General features: G+C 46.4%; 1 protein-coding gene and 1 non-coding gene across 4 annotated transcripts in view; both read right to left on the bottom strand.

The window, feature by feature from the left end:
- The window catches only part of MED20 (mediator complex subunit 20), a 44,557-nt gene that overhangs the window by 29,053 nt on the left and 2,058 nt on the right, over positions 1 to 13,446 (bottom strand). The window contains exons 2-4 of one of the 3 annotated variants that reach the window (XR_005021698.1): positions 11,769 to 11,923; positions 7,954 to 8,207; positions 5,952 to 6,222 (exon numbers count right to left, since the gene is read on the bottom strand). Coding sequence is in view for 2 of the 3 variants with exons in the window: in XM_036867693.1 (XP_036723588.1) it covers positions 6,007 to 6,222; positions 7,954 to 8,207; positions 11,769 to 11,923 (625 nt within the window). In the remaining variant the exon portion in view is untranslated. Of the gene's footprint in view, positions 1 to 4,259; positions 6,223 to 7,953; positions 8,208 to 11,768; positions 11,924 to 13,446 lie in introns of those variants that run through there. The other 2 variants (XM_036867693.1, XM_036867694.1) reach the window with 2 other exon arrangements.
- On the bottom strand, positions 7,490 to 7,561 carry TRNAK-UUU. The gene has a single exon. It is a non-coding gene; the product is annotated as a tRNA-Lys (tRNA).

Here is a 13,446-nt window from a genome sequence, read left to right as displayed (position 1 = left end):
CAATGAGGAATGGAAAACAGAATCAGGAACACTGAACTTTCTTTAGACACAACTTTCTTCAGTCACCATATACACTGGCACCTAAAAAGCAGTTCAGAAGCAGGCACAACTAAGGCTTGGGAGTTGAGGGGAAACATGATGGATGTGTTACACAAAGAAAATATAGTCATTTCTACCCCACTTTTTTTTTTTTTTAAAGCTCAGCTTCTTTTCCTTTAGGTTGTAGGAGAACAAGTAAAATCCCAACACTATGAGTAAATATTAAAAATATATTTCCATGCTCTAGAAATGGTCCCTACAACTGTGCTCACTGATCTCAATGATTACAAAAATACACCTGTATGATAGATACTTTCTCTGGACTCTCTCTCCACATTGCTTGTTCTCTATTACAACTATTTCCTTTGCACTGGAGGAGAATTTTAACCTGCTACCAAGCAGTAATAACCCTATAGCTTCCCATCTCAAACATCCTAACTGTACACAATACCTTTAGCACCATTAAAAAGATGCAAGAGCAGAGACAGCATCACCTTGCCTCCAAAGCACTCTTTACATCTATTCTCCCTTGAGCCTCTCAACAAGCCTATGAAATACGGAAAAAGGGCATCATTACTCCCACTACACAGATGAGATCCAGAAAGGCCAACGTGATTGAAGTTACCTGGCAAGTTAGGGACAGTACTATGGCTAGCACCCAGACATCTGTCTCCTAAAGCAGTGTTCTCTTCCATTTAGTAGGCTGCCTCGGAACACCTGTCACCTCCACATTCCTAGCCTTGCCTTTCCCACACAACAGATGTCCAATATTGACTTCTGCCTTTGGGACAATCTAGGATATATAAATGTGGTCCCTAAATTCTTTTTAAAGCCTCTAAAAAAAACTCAGTAGAATTCATATTAACCTTAAAAACAGGTCTATGCCATCTGATGGGGCAGGGATATGTTGGGGAATAAGACAGAGACTACAAGAGAATTAGGAATCTTTGCTCCGAGAGTTCCAAGAATCTTTTTTTTTAACTTGCTAATTTCATCACAGAGGCAAAGAACTATTTCTCTGCCTCATCAATCACACCATCCTGAAAAATGAAAATACGCTCATTAGGCAAAATGCCATTACAACAGGATGATTTTCAGATCCCATGGAGTGTGTCATAATGGAAGAGTAACTCCTGGGGCCACAAAGAGTACTATAAAGATTGCTTCACATATATTTGCTCCTACTCATTTCTGAGAGGTTGTGTGTATGTATACATAGTGACAAGATGAGAAGCAGGAACCTACAGGAAAGAAAAGAGCAGGAACACAGTCCAGCTTCCCAGAAACTGACTGAAAGGCCTGAAGACCTATAAAATGAAGGCGGGAAATCCCTAGATGGGACCCGAGGTGAGGGTTCAAAAGTCAGTGGAAGGTCTCGCTTGCAGTAAGTCAGCCGGATGTATGTCACACCTGCTTTATCTTTGTCTTCCTGCTCTTTCCCTTCACGATGTACTCCCTTTAGAGATTCTTTTTTTTGGACCACGGATCTTTGAAATACTCTAATGAACCCTATAAATCCTATTCCCAGAAAACTGCACGTATACACAAAGCCGTGTCCACTTTCAAGGCATCTTAGGCCTCCTGAGGCTGCCCTCAGGGGTTGAGAACCCACAGTGCATTTAAGAGTCACGGCTTGCTCATACTCTAGCCCCAACTAATGGTCTACTCCCTCATTAAGTACCACACAGTCTCCACAACCTGCAAGAGAAAGGACAGCTAGCAAAATGCTTTGCTTTGCTTTTTGTCTCAGAGGTAATGACAAAAATGAAATAGACAGGGAACAGATTTCCCTAGATGAGGCCAAGTTAATGCTGCATGATCTCTGGGAGGGATGGTGTAAAGATGTGAATACTGAATGATGGTCAAACTGTGTGACCTCAAGGGTCCCTTCTAACCCAAGAGACTGATTTTGGAATGCTCTACACAATGGCAGAGTTCTCACCTTGGGGGAGAATCCCCCCTACAAGTGACTGTTTGAAGGCCAAAGACACCAACCCCCCAGGAGAGGACCAAACTTGTAACCCAGCCGGTCTCAGCCATTCCACACAGCAACTGTGACCGGGGACTGCAGCCCAAGGCTCCCAGACAGCAGCAGATACGGAGAGGGAGGCTGTGGCGAGGGAAAGGCCACACATCAGTCCTGCCTGGCTCTAAATCCACTGTGAATGTCCTCAAAATGTTCAGCCTAGAGCCCTTCCCATATTTTAAGTCTCAACTTTTGACACCTGGAGGACACGCTTCTAACTGCTCCCCTCACCCTCCCTCCAGGATTCGGAGAGAAAACTTTTCACTCATCCTGAAGCCTGAGGAATGAACACTGGACACAGTGGGTTGGGGCAGACCTGGTGGAGGGGAGGAGTGGCCAGTCCCTAGGTATTCCCCCAGTGGAGCAGTGACACCAATACAGAGTGGGGGACATGTGACGACTTGGTACTCAAGACCTGAGGAAAGCAAGCGGGAGGCAGCATGGAAACAGGTACAGAGAATCAGAACAGCACAGGAGGAAAGAGCAGGAACTATCAATGGATACACGAAGTGGATGAAACTTAGGGTTTCCCCAAATGCTAGCATCCTCCTTCCTCCTCCAGATTTTGCCTTTTGCAGGTATCACCTGCACTATAACTTAACAGTTCCCTTTAAGTGGACTCTTCTTAAAAAACTTATTTACCCTCATCCTAAGACACAAAGTGCCAGTTATACTTTTCTCTAATGTACATTAGAATAAGGCATAAGTACTAAAATAAAGATGTATTCCACATTCCACCTAAAATCACCTGGCACCACACAGAGGTCCAGGTGCCACCCTTTGTCACATGCTGGGAGCCATGAGTCCTGAGTCTGAAGTTTGGTCCTGACTCCAGCCTCACCTCTCAGCATGACCCCCCTTGGGAGCCACCACCTCCCCATCTTACAGTGAAGGAGAACCAGGTAAAAGTTAAAGCTGCCCTGCATGGTTCTGACAGTCAAGGTTGGCAGATTTCTATGTGACTCTGGCAAAGGTACCCACCAAGGTGACATGTTAGCAGAATCCCAGAAATGTCCTGGTTTCTGCTCTTTCAGGGTAGCTACAGACGGGGAGAGGGGTAAAGCATCCGAAAGCAAAGGAAGGAGTGACAGGAAGACAGACTAGTGTAAAAGGAGGTATGTCAGATTTGAACCCAAAATACAGCATCTCCATTTACTAGCTGAGTTTAAGTTTTTTTCATTTTTAAAATGAGGATAACCGTGCCTCTTTTCCCTTTATACAAATGCTCCTCAACTTTCATTCAACCTGAACTTTCAAAAATTATACACTGACAATCCTAAACTACTCTTTTTTTTTTTTTTTTTTTTATTCTATTCCCATTCAATTGTGTACTTTTATTTATTTATTTATTTTTGGCTGTGCTGGGTCTTCGGTTCGTGCGAGGGCTTTCTCTAGTTGCGGCAAGTGGGGGCCACTCTTCATCGTGGTGCGGGGACCGCTCTTCATCGCGGTGCGCGGGCCTTTCACTATCGCGGCCCCTCCCGTTGCGGGGCACAGGCTCCAGACGCGCAGGCTCAGTAGTTGTGGCTCACGGGCCCAGCTGCTCCGTGGCATGTGGGATCTTCCCAGACCAGGGCTCGAACCCGTGTCCCCTGCATTAGCAGGCAGATTCTCAACCACTGCGCCACCAGGGAAGCCCCTAAACTACTCTTGAAAGCCCCATTCAGACTTACATACAAAAGCTGTATGACATTTGGGCCCTTCCCTCTAGTTACCAGTTCAGTTTTGGCAACTTTGCTAGTGGAGTTGAATTTGTTAAATTAAGAAGTGTATTGCATTACCCGCCTTTTTTAGTAATAAGCTTTCTTTAACTGACGCAAAGGACAAAGATGGACAAAAAGTGGCAATTCTTAAAGCTTGATCTGATGTTTACTGGACTTAAATCTTGGTCAAATGTGTGCTCAAAATAAAGGAAAAGAACAAAAGTGAAGAATGCTGGAAATTTATGAGTCAAGATTATGTCTAAAAGGCATAGTTAGTTAGGGAGTTTATACTATTTTTTTAGTTTTTAAGGAACCCCTCCTTATAATGCATAAGTCTGGAGTTATATTTACCACACTCAATTTCTATATATTTTCGGGAACACATTATGTTCAAAATGCTATCTCATCTCATAGAAGATTTGAGGCAGCCTACATAAAAATACAAATAGATAAATCTAGACAAAAGCAAACATAAATCAGAAGGCCAAAAACATAAAAAAAACTCTGCATTTTATTATGTGTAAATAATATCTAAAACATACCTCCATTTAAAAAAGTAAAAACAAAGCAAAGAAACAAACAAGAAGCCGGGGGAGGTGAGAACAAGAAACACAGATGACAGGTCCTACAGTTAGAAAGTTGAATTGAGCTTCCTGCCAGCCAAAGCTAAAAGGGAAACATGACCACTGCCTGATTCTTCTTACAGAGGCTTTAGATCTGACCACTTAGATCTGAAAACAATTTCTCTTTAGGTGCCTTCAATGAGGGACAGTATCCTTGAGGACAGTACTGCAGTATGTACATTAATACATTTCCTAAGACCATCTCTGTGTATCTCAATGCTAGCTGGACTGAACATTTCTGCATCAGGAGTGGGGTAGGCAGACAATGTAGGTCAAATGAGCAGCTTGGAGGCTCAAATCAGATGAGGAGAAAGAGCTCAGGAGACCATGAAGCACAGTGTGAGTACGAGGTCAACTGTCTAACCCTAAGCTCTGGGCGCATGAGAACTGGAGATGTCTTGATGCTGAGACTTAGGCAAGGGGTGTGGAAGTGACTTCCCGTGCGACTAATACAGCTAAAGTGGCTCTGGCATCAGCCCTATCACAATACAACTCATAAACGAATGGCTTGCTTACAGGGGTACTTCTCTGCAAAGTAATAGCCAAGAACATTCCTGGGTACATCCATTGAGCTCCGTGTAGCAGAGGCTACTAACTGGGTCCCCACATCCATTTTCTCCTTCATCTTTTAGTCACAGAACCCCCAGCATTTTAACTGGGCACATGACCACCCAAATAAGAGGCTCTATGTCCCAGAGTTCCTTTCAGCAAGATGTGGCCAGAGTGATTTAAGCAACTCCAGGTCACGTCCTTTAAAAAAGGAACTGCTTTCTCTCTCTCTTTCCCCAGTGGAATGTGGACACGGAGCCAATGTCTACTTTGACTCACCCAAGGACAACACCCGAGGGGTGGCTGAACAAGACAGAAGGAAACCAAGTTCCTGATGACCCTGTAGAGTTCAATCTGCCCTGGACCATTTGATTACCTCTGTACTATTAGAAAAGAGAAGAATAAACTTCTAAGAGCCACTGTACTTTAGGTTCTCCTTGTTATAGCACCTTAGCCTGTGCCTTAATATAATTCACAACAGAATGGAAAGATGTCCAGAGGAAGACTTCAAAGGACTCAGGCAACACTCTAGAAAAGTGAACTCACAATTCACTTCAGCAAACAGGTCAGAAAATCATAGCCATCAAATAAGCTGTGCCTCTTACTACTTTTCCAGGAGGGGCCCAGCCACATCCTTTGAGCAGAGGGAGAGGCCTTTATTACAGCCCAGCCCAAACACAACCTGCAGCCTGTCCACTGTGGACCTGGACCAAATCCCCAGTAGTGAGCAATACAGACTGCCTTCCCCACCCTCACCCTGCAGGCAGGGACACCCCCATCCTATCTTTTCCCCTAAAGCAGGGAAGCTCCAAACTTCTCTACTCTTCATAATTACTGTTCTTGAGGACAGGCCAAGTCCAGCTGAAACAGCTGTCGGGGGGCTGTGTGTGAGGGTCAGGGGAGGGGAGTCCAGAGCCCCAGAACAAAAGCCACAGCTGGGAACTAGAGAGGGAGGGAAACCTTCCCGTCTGCCCTGGGTTTCTGGGGTGCAGAGGCCTGAGGGTGCAGCACCTGCTCCTCCTGTGGAGTCCCCCTGGCGACAGCTCAGCCGGGCAGCTGCCAGTCACTAACGAATCCCCGCCACCGGCACCTGCTGCTGCTTGCGGATCTTGTTGAAGAGTTCCATGTACTGGACCATGGTGTCTGCTGGGCTGTAGATGGCGTCGTGCCTGTTCCCAAACACAGCGGGAGCCCCTGGGGTGTGGCTGCCTAGAAAGCTCTGCAGGAACTCGAGCAGCAGGCTCCAGCAGTCGCTAGCTACCACACAGGGGCCATACTCCACCTGGGGACCAGAAGAACAGAGATGGAGGGTAAGCGAGGGCCAGGACAGGTCGTCTGCTTCTCGCGCGCCTCTTGCCCCCTGTGCCCCTCTTCCCCAACCCTGAGGCAAAGACACACACCTTCTAGCACAGTGCTGCCCCACAGGAAATATCCAACCCAAACACCAGGGATTCGACACACCCAGCATGGTTCCCTTTAGGCTCAGATAGTCTCATCTTGGGGTCATCAACCCACAGTCCTACGCACAAGACCCAGAAGCAGATTTAGGACCCTTTGAATTATCTCAGAACTATATAGTCCCAGCTATGCTGGATGCAGATTCATGGAGAGCTCAGGAAAATTCTGAGAGAGAAAATGAAGAGCAAGAGACAGAGTGAGTGTGTGTGAGTGTGTGTGTGTGTGTGTTGGGGGGATCAGTAGAGGGTAAAGTAGACACATGCGCTCATAAGTCACTTCAAGACCAAACATTACTCCCTAAGTAGATAAAACCTGGGCTCTGACCCTAAGAAATAATTTCCCAACCCATGTGACAGGGGCCAAAGGATACATATCTTAGGCTTTCTCATTTTCCTCTCCTAATTTTTCACTGGAGAGATGGCAGGGGAAATTACTGGTAACCATAAGGAGAAACAAGTAAAGAAACAGCCAGGGTGTGTTTGTACTAAAAAGTTGGAAACGTGAAGGATAAACAAACTGGGTTTCCAGTGGGTCTCGGCAAATGCAAGGTGTATCACAAATGAAAAGGGTCAGGAAATCTTGGCTCTAGAGGTCCTTGGAGTGTCATAGCAGTAATGACCACTAACGCCCTTTTCTTCACTTGTGGTGCTTCTTAGGACTGACCTATCCCCCGTTTCTATATTTTAAGTCCCTCCTTAAATGCTACTCCTGCAGGAAGCATCACAATCCCCAAAGTCAGCAGTGCTCTCTTTGATCTGAACTCCCAGAGCAATCTGTGCCTCTTTTATGGCATTTCTTATAGACTAACTTCAAAAACAGTTTGTGTGTTTGGGCCTTGCTCTCTTACTAAATCATCAATTTTCAAAAGGCAGGCCCTGTAGCTTACTTATTATTTTTTGGGGGACCGTGGTAGATTGCAGATTCTCACTGGTCCCAAAGCCAGCTACTGTCACACTCCGTCTTTGTCATTTTCAGTGTATACGTCAAAGATGAAGTCATCACACACACCATGAGAGTAGACAGCATGTCAAAGGGAAAGGCACATCTTTGCTTCACAACTTTTTTGGCCGTGGCGGCTTGTGGGATCTTAGTTCCCTGACCAGGGATTGAACCCAGGTCCCAGCAGTAAAAGCACCGAGTCCTAACCACTGGACCACCAGGGAATTCCCATGCTGCACAACTTTTCCACCTCCCAAAAGTTAACTGCACTGAAAGTTGCCCTGGTCTGCTCCAGTCCTTGTGATGGGTGACTGGTCCCTCCACATCAGAATTCACCTGCTCCCACCACCGCCCCCCCCCGACTAGCCCTCCCCTTCTCCAGCAAGTCAGCCTTCCTAAGCTCTCTACCTGCTGTGAACCCAGCTTCCCATTCCTATCTTGGGCTAGAGAGTCCCTGAGTGATTAAAGAAAGGGTAAAAGATGCAGGGAGAGGAAGCGCAGCGGCTCTGTGGACAGGAATCAGGTAGGCAGAAACATCTGTTTGCATTCAGGGGCCGTGGAAATCTGCAGAGCCAGCCCCTTCAGCACATATGCTCCTATTTCACCGAGGTCTTACCTCCACGGAGATGCCTCGGGCACTGGGCCCCATTGTAACCGTGCCCACCTTCACTAGGAAGTCACAGTACTGGTAGCGGGTGCCCCGGGTCTCAATCTTGCTGGCCTTGGCACTCTGGAAAAAGCCCTTGAGCTTCACCATGAGCACATCAAAGTTGGTGTCGGCAACAAGGCAAGGGCCATTCTCAAAGAGGGCGAAGCAGCTCAAAGGGTACTCGGAATTGTGCATCACATACATCAGCTTCCCGGCCTGACCTGCAAGGGACGGAGATGCTACTCAGCATCAAGACCTTCGTCAGCAAACCGCGGAGTAGAGTCCAATGCGCTGAACGAAGCCAGGTAGCAATCCAGCATCACCTCAATGGTCCTGGAGGGCGGTGGAGGGAAGCCCCTCGCCAACAGCCTTTTCCAGAGAGGAAGGGAGAGGAAAAGGTGGCATGTGGTATAACCCACCCGCTCTACAGAAAAAGGTGAGGGGCACGTGGAACTTCGACAGTGGCTAATGGTTTAATTCTTAAGTTGAGTGATGGGCTCACACGTGGATGATTAAGGATGATGACTAATAACTCAGAGAGGATTTACATATGGTCTTTTGTATAGTCATGTATCACATATTAAGGAAAATAAAAGTACCAGCATTTGAGCACACCAAACGAAGCAGCTGCTCTCTTTTCTGTCCATCCCTACCTTCCTTGGCCTCCTCCCTCTTTGAAACATAGGAAGTGGCCCCACAGAAGAGTATCTGAGCACGAGGCTGGAAAGGGAGGCCAGAGCCTTCTCTTCCATGCCCAAGTTCATTTAAAAAAAATTTTTTTAAAGATTTTTTAAAATATATTTACTTATTTGTTTTTATTTATTTATTTATTTAGGCTGTGCTGGGTCTTAGTTGAGGCACACAGGATCCAGGATGCAGACTTCTTAGTTGCGGCATGTGGGATCTAGTTGCCCAACCAGGGATCCAACCCACAGCCCCTGCATTGGAAGGCAAAGTCTCAACCACTGGACTGCCAGGGAAGTCCCCGTGCCCAAGTTCAGACTTCATCCTGAAGGCAACGGGGAGCCTTTAGACAATTTTAAGACATCTAGCCAACTTGGGAAGCAAGCAGCACAACTACAGCACAAAGAACTCAGGATCTAGAATCACAAGATCCAGTTTCAAATCCCAGCTCACCCATTCCAGTTTCTGAGAAATGAGTTTTCTCACTGATTACTATAGGTTTCCTGCAAGAAGGAAGGAAAGCTGTATAGATTTTTAGTTATGTAGAAAATGGAAGAAGGCAAAAAATGGAAAGCAAGGTTTGTTCACTACAAGAGTTAACGGACAGACTGCCACAACCCCAAATATTTATTAAGTACTTAAACTATCCCCAACACTGTGTCAGGGTTTAAGAGGCACACAAGCAGAGGGCTTGGCCCCTGGCCTCAAGAAGCTGACAATCTCACTAAAGATAGGCGGAAAACTCTTTAGAAGACAATAAAACAAAAGTGCTTGCCTGGGAGAGATCAGAAGTCTTGGGAAGGAAGGAAAGACTGCAGGGAAGGAAGTGATCAAAGTGGGCAAGAGTCAGCAGGAAAAACTTTCATGGAAAAAACAGGTTATGAAGAGAGGGTGGGATTCAGGCAGGGGTGAGAGCGCAGCGATAGGAAAGAGTGAGGAGACAGGTGGGGGGTGCTGTGACCTCTACACAGGCCTCCACTGTGCTGTCGCTTCCTGAACACACCAGGCTCCACACCAACCTCCCCCCATGCCCTCCCCGCTGCCTGCTGCAAATTCACACCTTTCACCTGAGAAATCCAGTTCGAAACATTTCAACCCTCCAGTAAAAAGACATCCAAAGCCAATCTGGCATTCTGTTCCTGTGCAGACTCACTGTGATAACATGCTTAATTCATACTACGGGAGTCTGCAGGTGTTCTCACTGTCTCGAAAACAGTCTGAAAGGCAACTAAAGATTTGGGTCCCAGATCAGCAGCACCAACCACCATCTGGGAACCTGTTAGAAATGCAAATTCTCCGCCCCACCCCATACCTACTGGGTCAGAAACTCGTGAGGGGTGGGGGGGTCGATCTGAGGGATAACAAGCCCGCCCTCCCACCCTCCAGGTGATGCTAATGCTAGTCAGTGTGAGAACTTCTGACCTAAAGGCACGGAGCCAGTAAAGCAGCAGAACCGGATCTCCAATCCAGGCCTACTGAGCTCCTTCCATTCTACCCCACTGCCTGCTGAGAATGTGCTGTTTCTCCACCTAGACTGTAGTTCCTTGAAAGTAAACGTCTGATCAGGAAAACAGAGCCCAGGCCAAAGAGCTTCTCAGAAGTAGCATGCTATCTTATGTCTATATACAAGTGTTTTGTTTTACAAATGCTTTCATAACCGTTCTCTCTTTTGATTCTTTGTGTTCTTCCTATTGCAGTCAAAACAAATGTTAACACTGCAATTTTACTGATGATGAAATTCAGTTCAGTTCTTAGCTACCATTTACTAGACATTTATTCCATGACAATCTTTGTTCTAAGTGCTTTGCACGTATTAACTTATTTGATTAGCACAACACTAGGAGGTAAATACTGTGATTATCTTCATTTTGCAGATAAGAGAACTGTATTGGGAAGGGTGCAAAAAAACATAGCCCACACCAGACAGTTTCATTCGAGGGGATTTAATACAGGGAATGAAGTACAGGGGTTGGAAGAACTGAAAAATCGAATGGAATGGTGAAGCCACCCAAAGATTAGCAACACAGGGAGCCACTACCGTCCCTAAGGCTGGAAGGAAAAAGAGAAGATGTGCTGTTATGAGAGCCAGGAACGAGGGCTGCTGAACAGGAGCTAGAACCAAGGAAGAAGCAACAGCCAGAGACACAGCCCAAGGCAGAGGGAGAGGGAGAGAGAGACTGGGGACTCTCTTTCTTCCATCCTCGAATCTTCCCCCGTGCCTCTCACTGGTCAAAGATAACTTACAGGGGGGCCTTGCAAATGTAGTTTGCAAGAGAAGTGCAGGTAATGGATCCCTGGAGAAACAGGCAAGTGACCAGCATAAGAACAGTCACAGGTTGCAGGAATGACCTAAAGTTGCAATTAGTTGTGGCACAGCCAGGACTCAGTTATCTGGTTCCACGACCTAGGCTCTTAGTCACTGTGCTATGGAACCATCCAAAATCAAGTTACTACAGAGCCAAGACTAAGAGAACCCAGGTTCTCTAATTCCTATTCAAAAATCCTCTTTACCTCCCTAACACCACCATCCACAGCCCATCTCACCTTGAAATGCATTTAAAACAAAAGCTGTTTTGCTGATCAAGGTTATGCTAAGGAGGTAGCCAAGGCCACTGGCTAGGTGTGGGAAACAGGAAGCCTTTCTACAAAAGTTCCCAAAACTCTAAAGCTCCAAGAGAATCATATGCAAAGACTTCTGAGCCTCAAAGGAGTCTTTCTCAACTTTAAGGGTGCATGAAGACCATCTGTGGAGCTTATTATAACGTAGATTATGACTGATTACCAGTCAGTCGGTAAGCAGTGGCGGCGGGGGGGGGCCAGGAACCTGCACCTTTAACAAGTAACCCAGAGGATTTTGAGGCAATTAGTTGGTGACCAACACTCTGAGAAACACTGCTTTAAAAGTGCAAAGTGCAAAAAGACTACAACACAGGCCCAGTCTAAGAGATGAAGTCAAAAATGAACAAATTCAGAAACTCATCTGCCGCATGTCCACAAATACCACCCTCAGCAGAAGAGCAGAAAGGTTTCAATGAACATGAATGTCTATTAACTCCAAGCCAGGTTCCAGCCATCCCATAGACCCATCTCTCACTGACCTTGGCTGCCAAGGGTAGAGGCAGCCGTGTGGTAGGTCTCACAGTCCACACAAAATGTTCCTTGCTTCTCTGCTCCAAGCATCTCCAATTTCCGGGTGAGGAGCTCCACGGTCTGCTGGACACTCTTGCCCTCGGCCACGGGCATCTGGGACACACTGGAAGGGAGAGGACCAAAATCATCACACATGTGTACTCATTGAGTCACTCACTCACCTGCAGAATCACAGCTCATCAGGGCCAGTAGTTACCTTAGACACCATCAACCCGGACCTCCTCATTTTAAAAACAGGGAAACAGAGGCCCACAGTCCCTGAGAGCTTTGCTAAGAACCAGAGCAGGTCTCAGGACTCAGGTCTATGGCAACAGCATTTCCCGAGTGTGGTATGTGTGCCAATGTTCAAGAGAAGATTTTAGGTGGCATACAGACTGAGCATGCAGTAACACTGAATTATACGATGAGAAAGGGATTTCCTCTGCATTTCTTTCAGTTCTGACTACATCAAGGAGAAAGCCTCAACTTGGGGTTATTGTTTTTACCAACTCTCTAACACTTTGAACGTGAGCTGTCCAGCACAGTAGCCACAAGCCACATGCGGCTATTTACACTTAAGTGAATAAAACAAATTAAAACTTCAACTCCTCAGCTGCACACTACCCACATTTCAAGGGCTCGACAGCCACACATGGCTGGGGGCTAGTGTACTGGGTAGTGCTGACACAGAACATTTCCATTGATGCAGAAAGTTCTAAGGATCCTGGGATCAAAGAGAAAGCAAGCCTCAAGTTTCTAATCTTTGGGAGTGAGAGGCAACAGTATGTACAAGAATTTAACCAGGGGCTTCCCTGGTGGCGCAGTGGTTAAGAATCCGCTTGCCAATGCAGGGGACACGGGTTCAAGCCCTGGTCCGGGAAGATCCCACATGCCACTGAGCAACTGAGCCCGTGCACCACAACTACTGAGCCTGCGCTCTAGAGCCCACGTGCCTCAACTACTGAGCCCGTGAGCCACAACTACTGAGCCTGTGTGCCTAGAGCCCGTGCTCCGCAATGAGAAGCCACCGCAATGAGAAGCACACACACCGCAACGAAGAGTAGCCCCCGCTCGCTGCAACTAGAGAAAGCCCACGCGCAGCAACGAAGACCCAACGCAGCCAAAAATAAATAAATAAAATTTTAAAATGTATTTAAAAAAAAAAAAAGAATTTAACCAAAACAACGAAACAAAAAGTTATTTCCAAGATTTCCTTCTATGGTGAGTGAAACTGGCTTCCCCTTTAGAGTGGTAGGAAACAATCACCAAGCACCAACTATGTGCCAGGCAGTGTCCAGAGGCCTTTGGATAAATTAACCCTTTGAATCTTCACATCAACCTTATAAGATATAATCTTATTATCTCTTCATTACCAATGAGGAAACTGAAGTACAGAGGGGTTGAATAACTCACACAAGGTCACAAAGCTTGGTGTGGTGTGGCGTGACCGAATTTCAAAGCCAGGCGAGCTGGCTCCATATCCGTGCTCTTACCCACTCTGCCAGAATGCTTCCCCAGGAACACAGTTGTCTGTTAAAATACTTTTAAGGAAAGAAACAGAATCCAAAGAAGACATTAATAAATAATAGTTCAGGGGTTTTCCCTGGTGGCGCAGTGGTTAAGAATCCGCCTGCCAATGCAGGGGAC

The sequence above is a fragment of the Balaenoptera musculus genome, chromosome 11 (genome assembly GCF_009873245.2).
Source record: "Balaenoptera musculus isolate JJ_BM4_2016_0621 chromosome 11, mBalMus1.pri.v3, whole genome shotgun sequence".
In the NCBI taxonomy this organism is placed as follows: Eukaryota; Metazoa; Chordata; class Mammalia; order Artiodactyla; family Balaenopteridae; genus Balaenoptera; species Balaenoptera musculus.
Note: the sequence above shows the minus strand (reverse complement) of the source record. Positions and strands in the feature narration are given on the sequence as shown.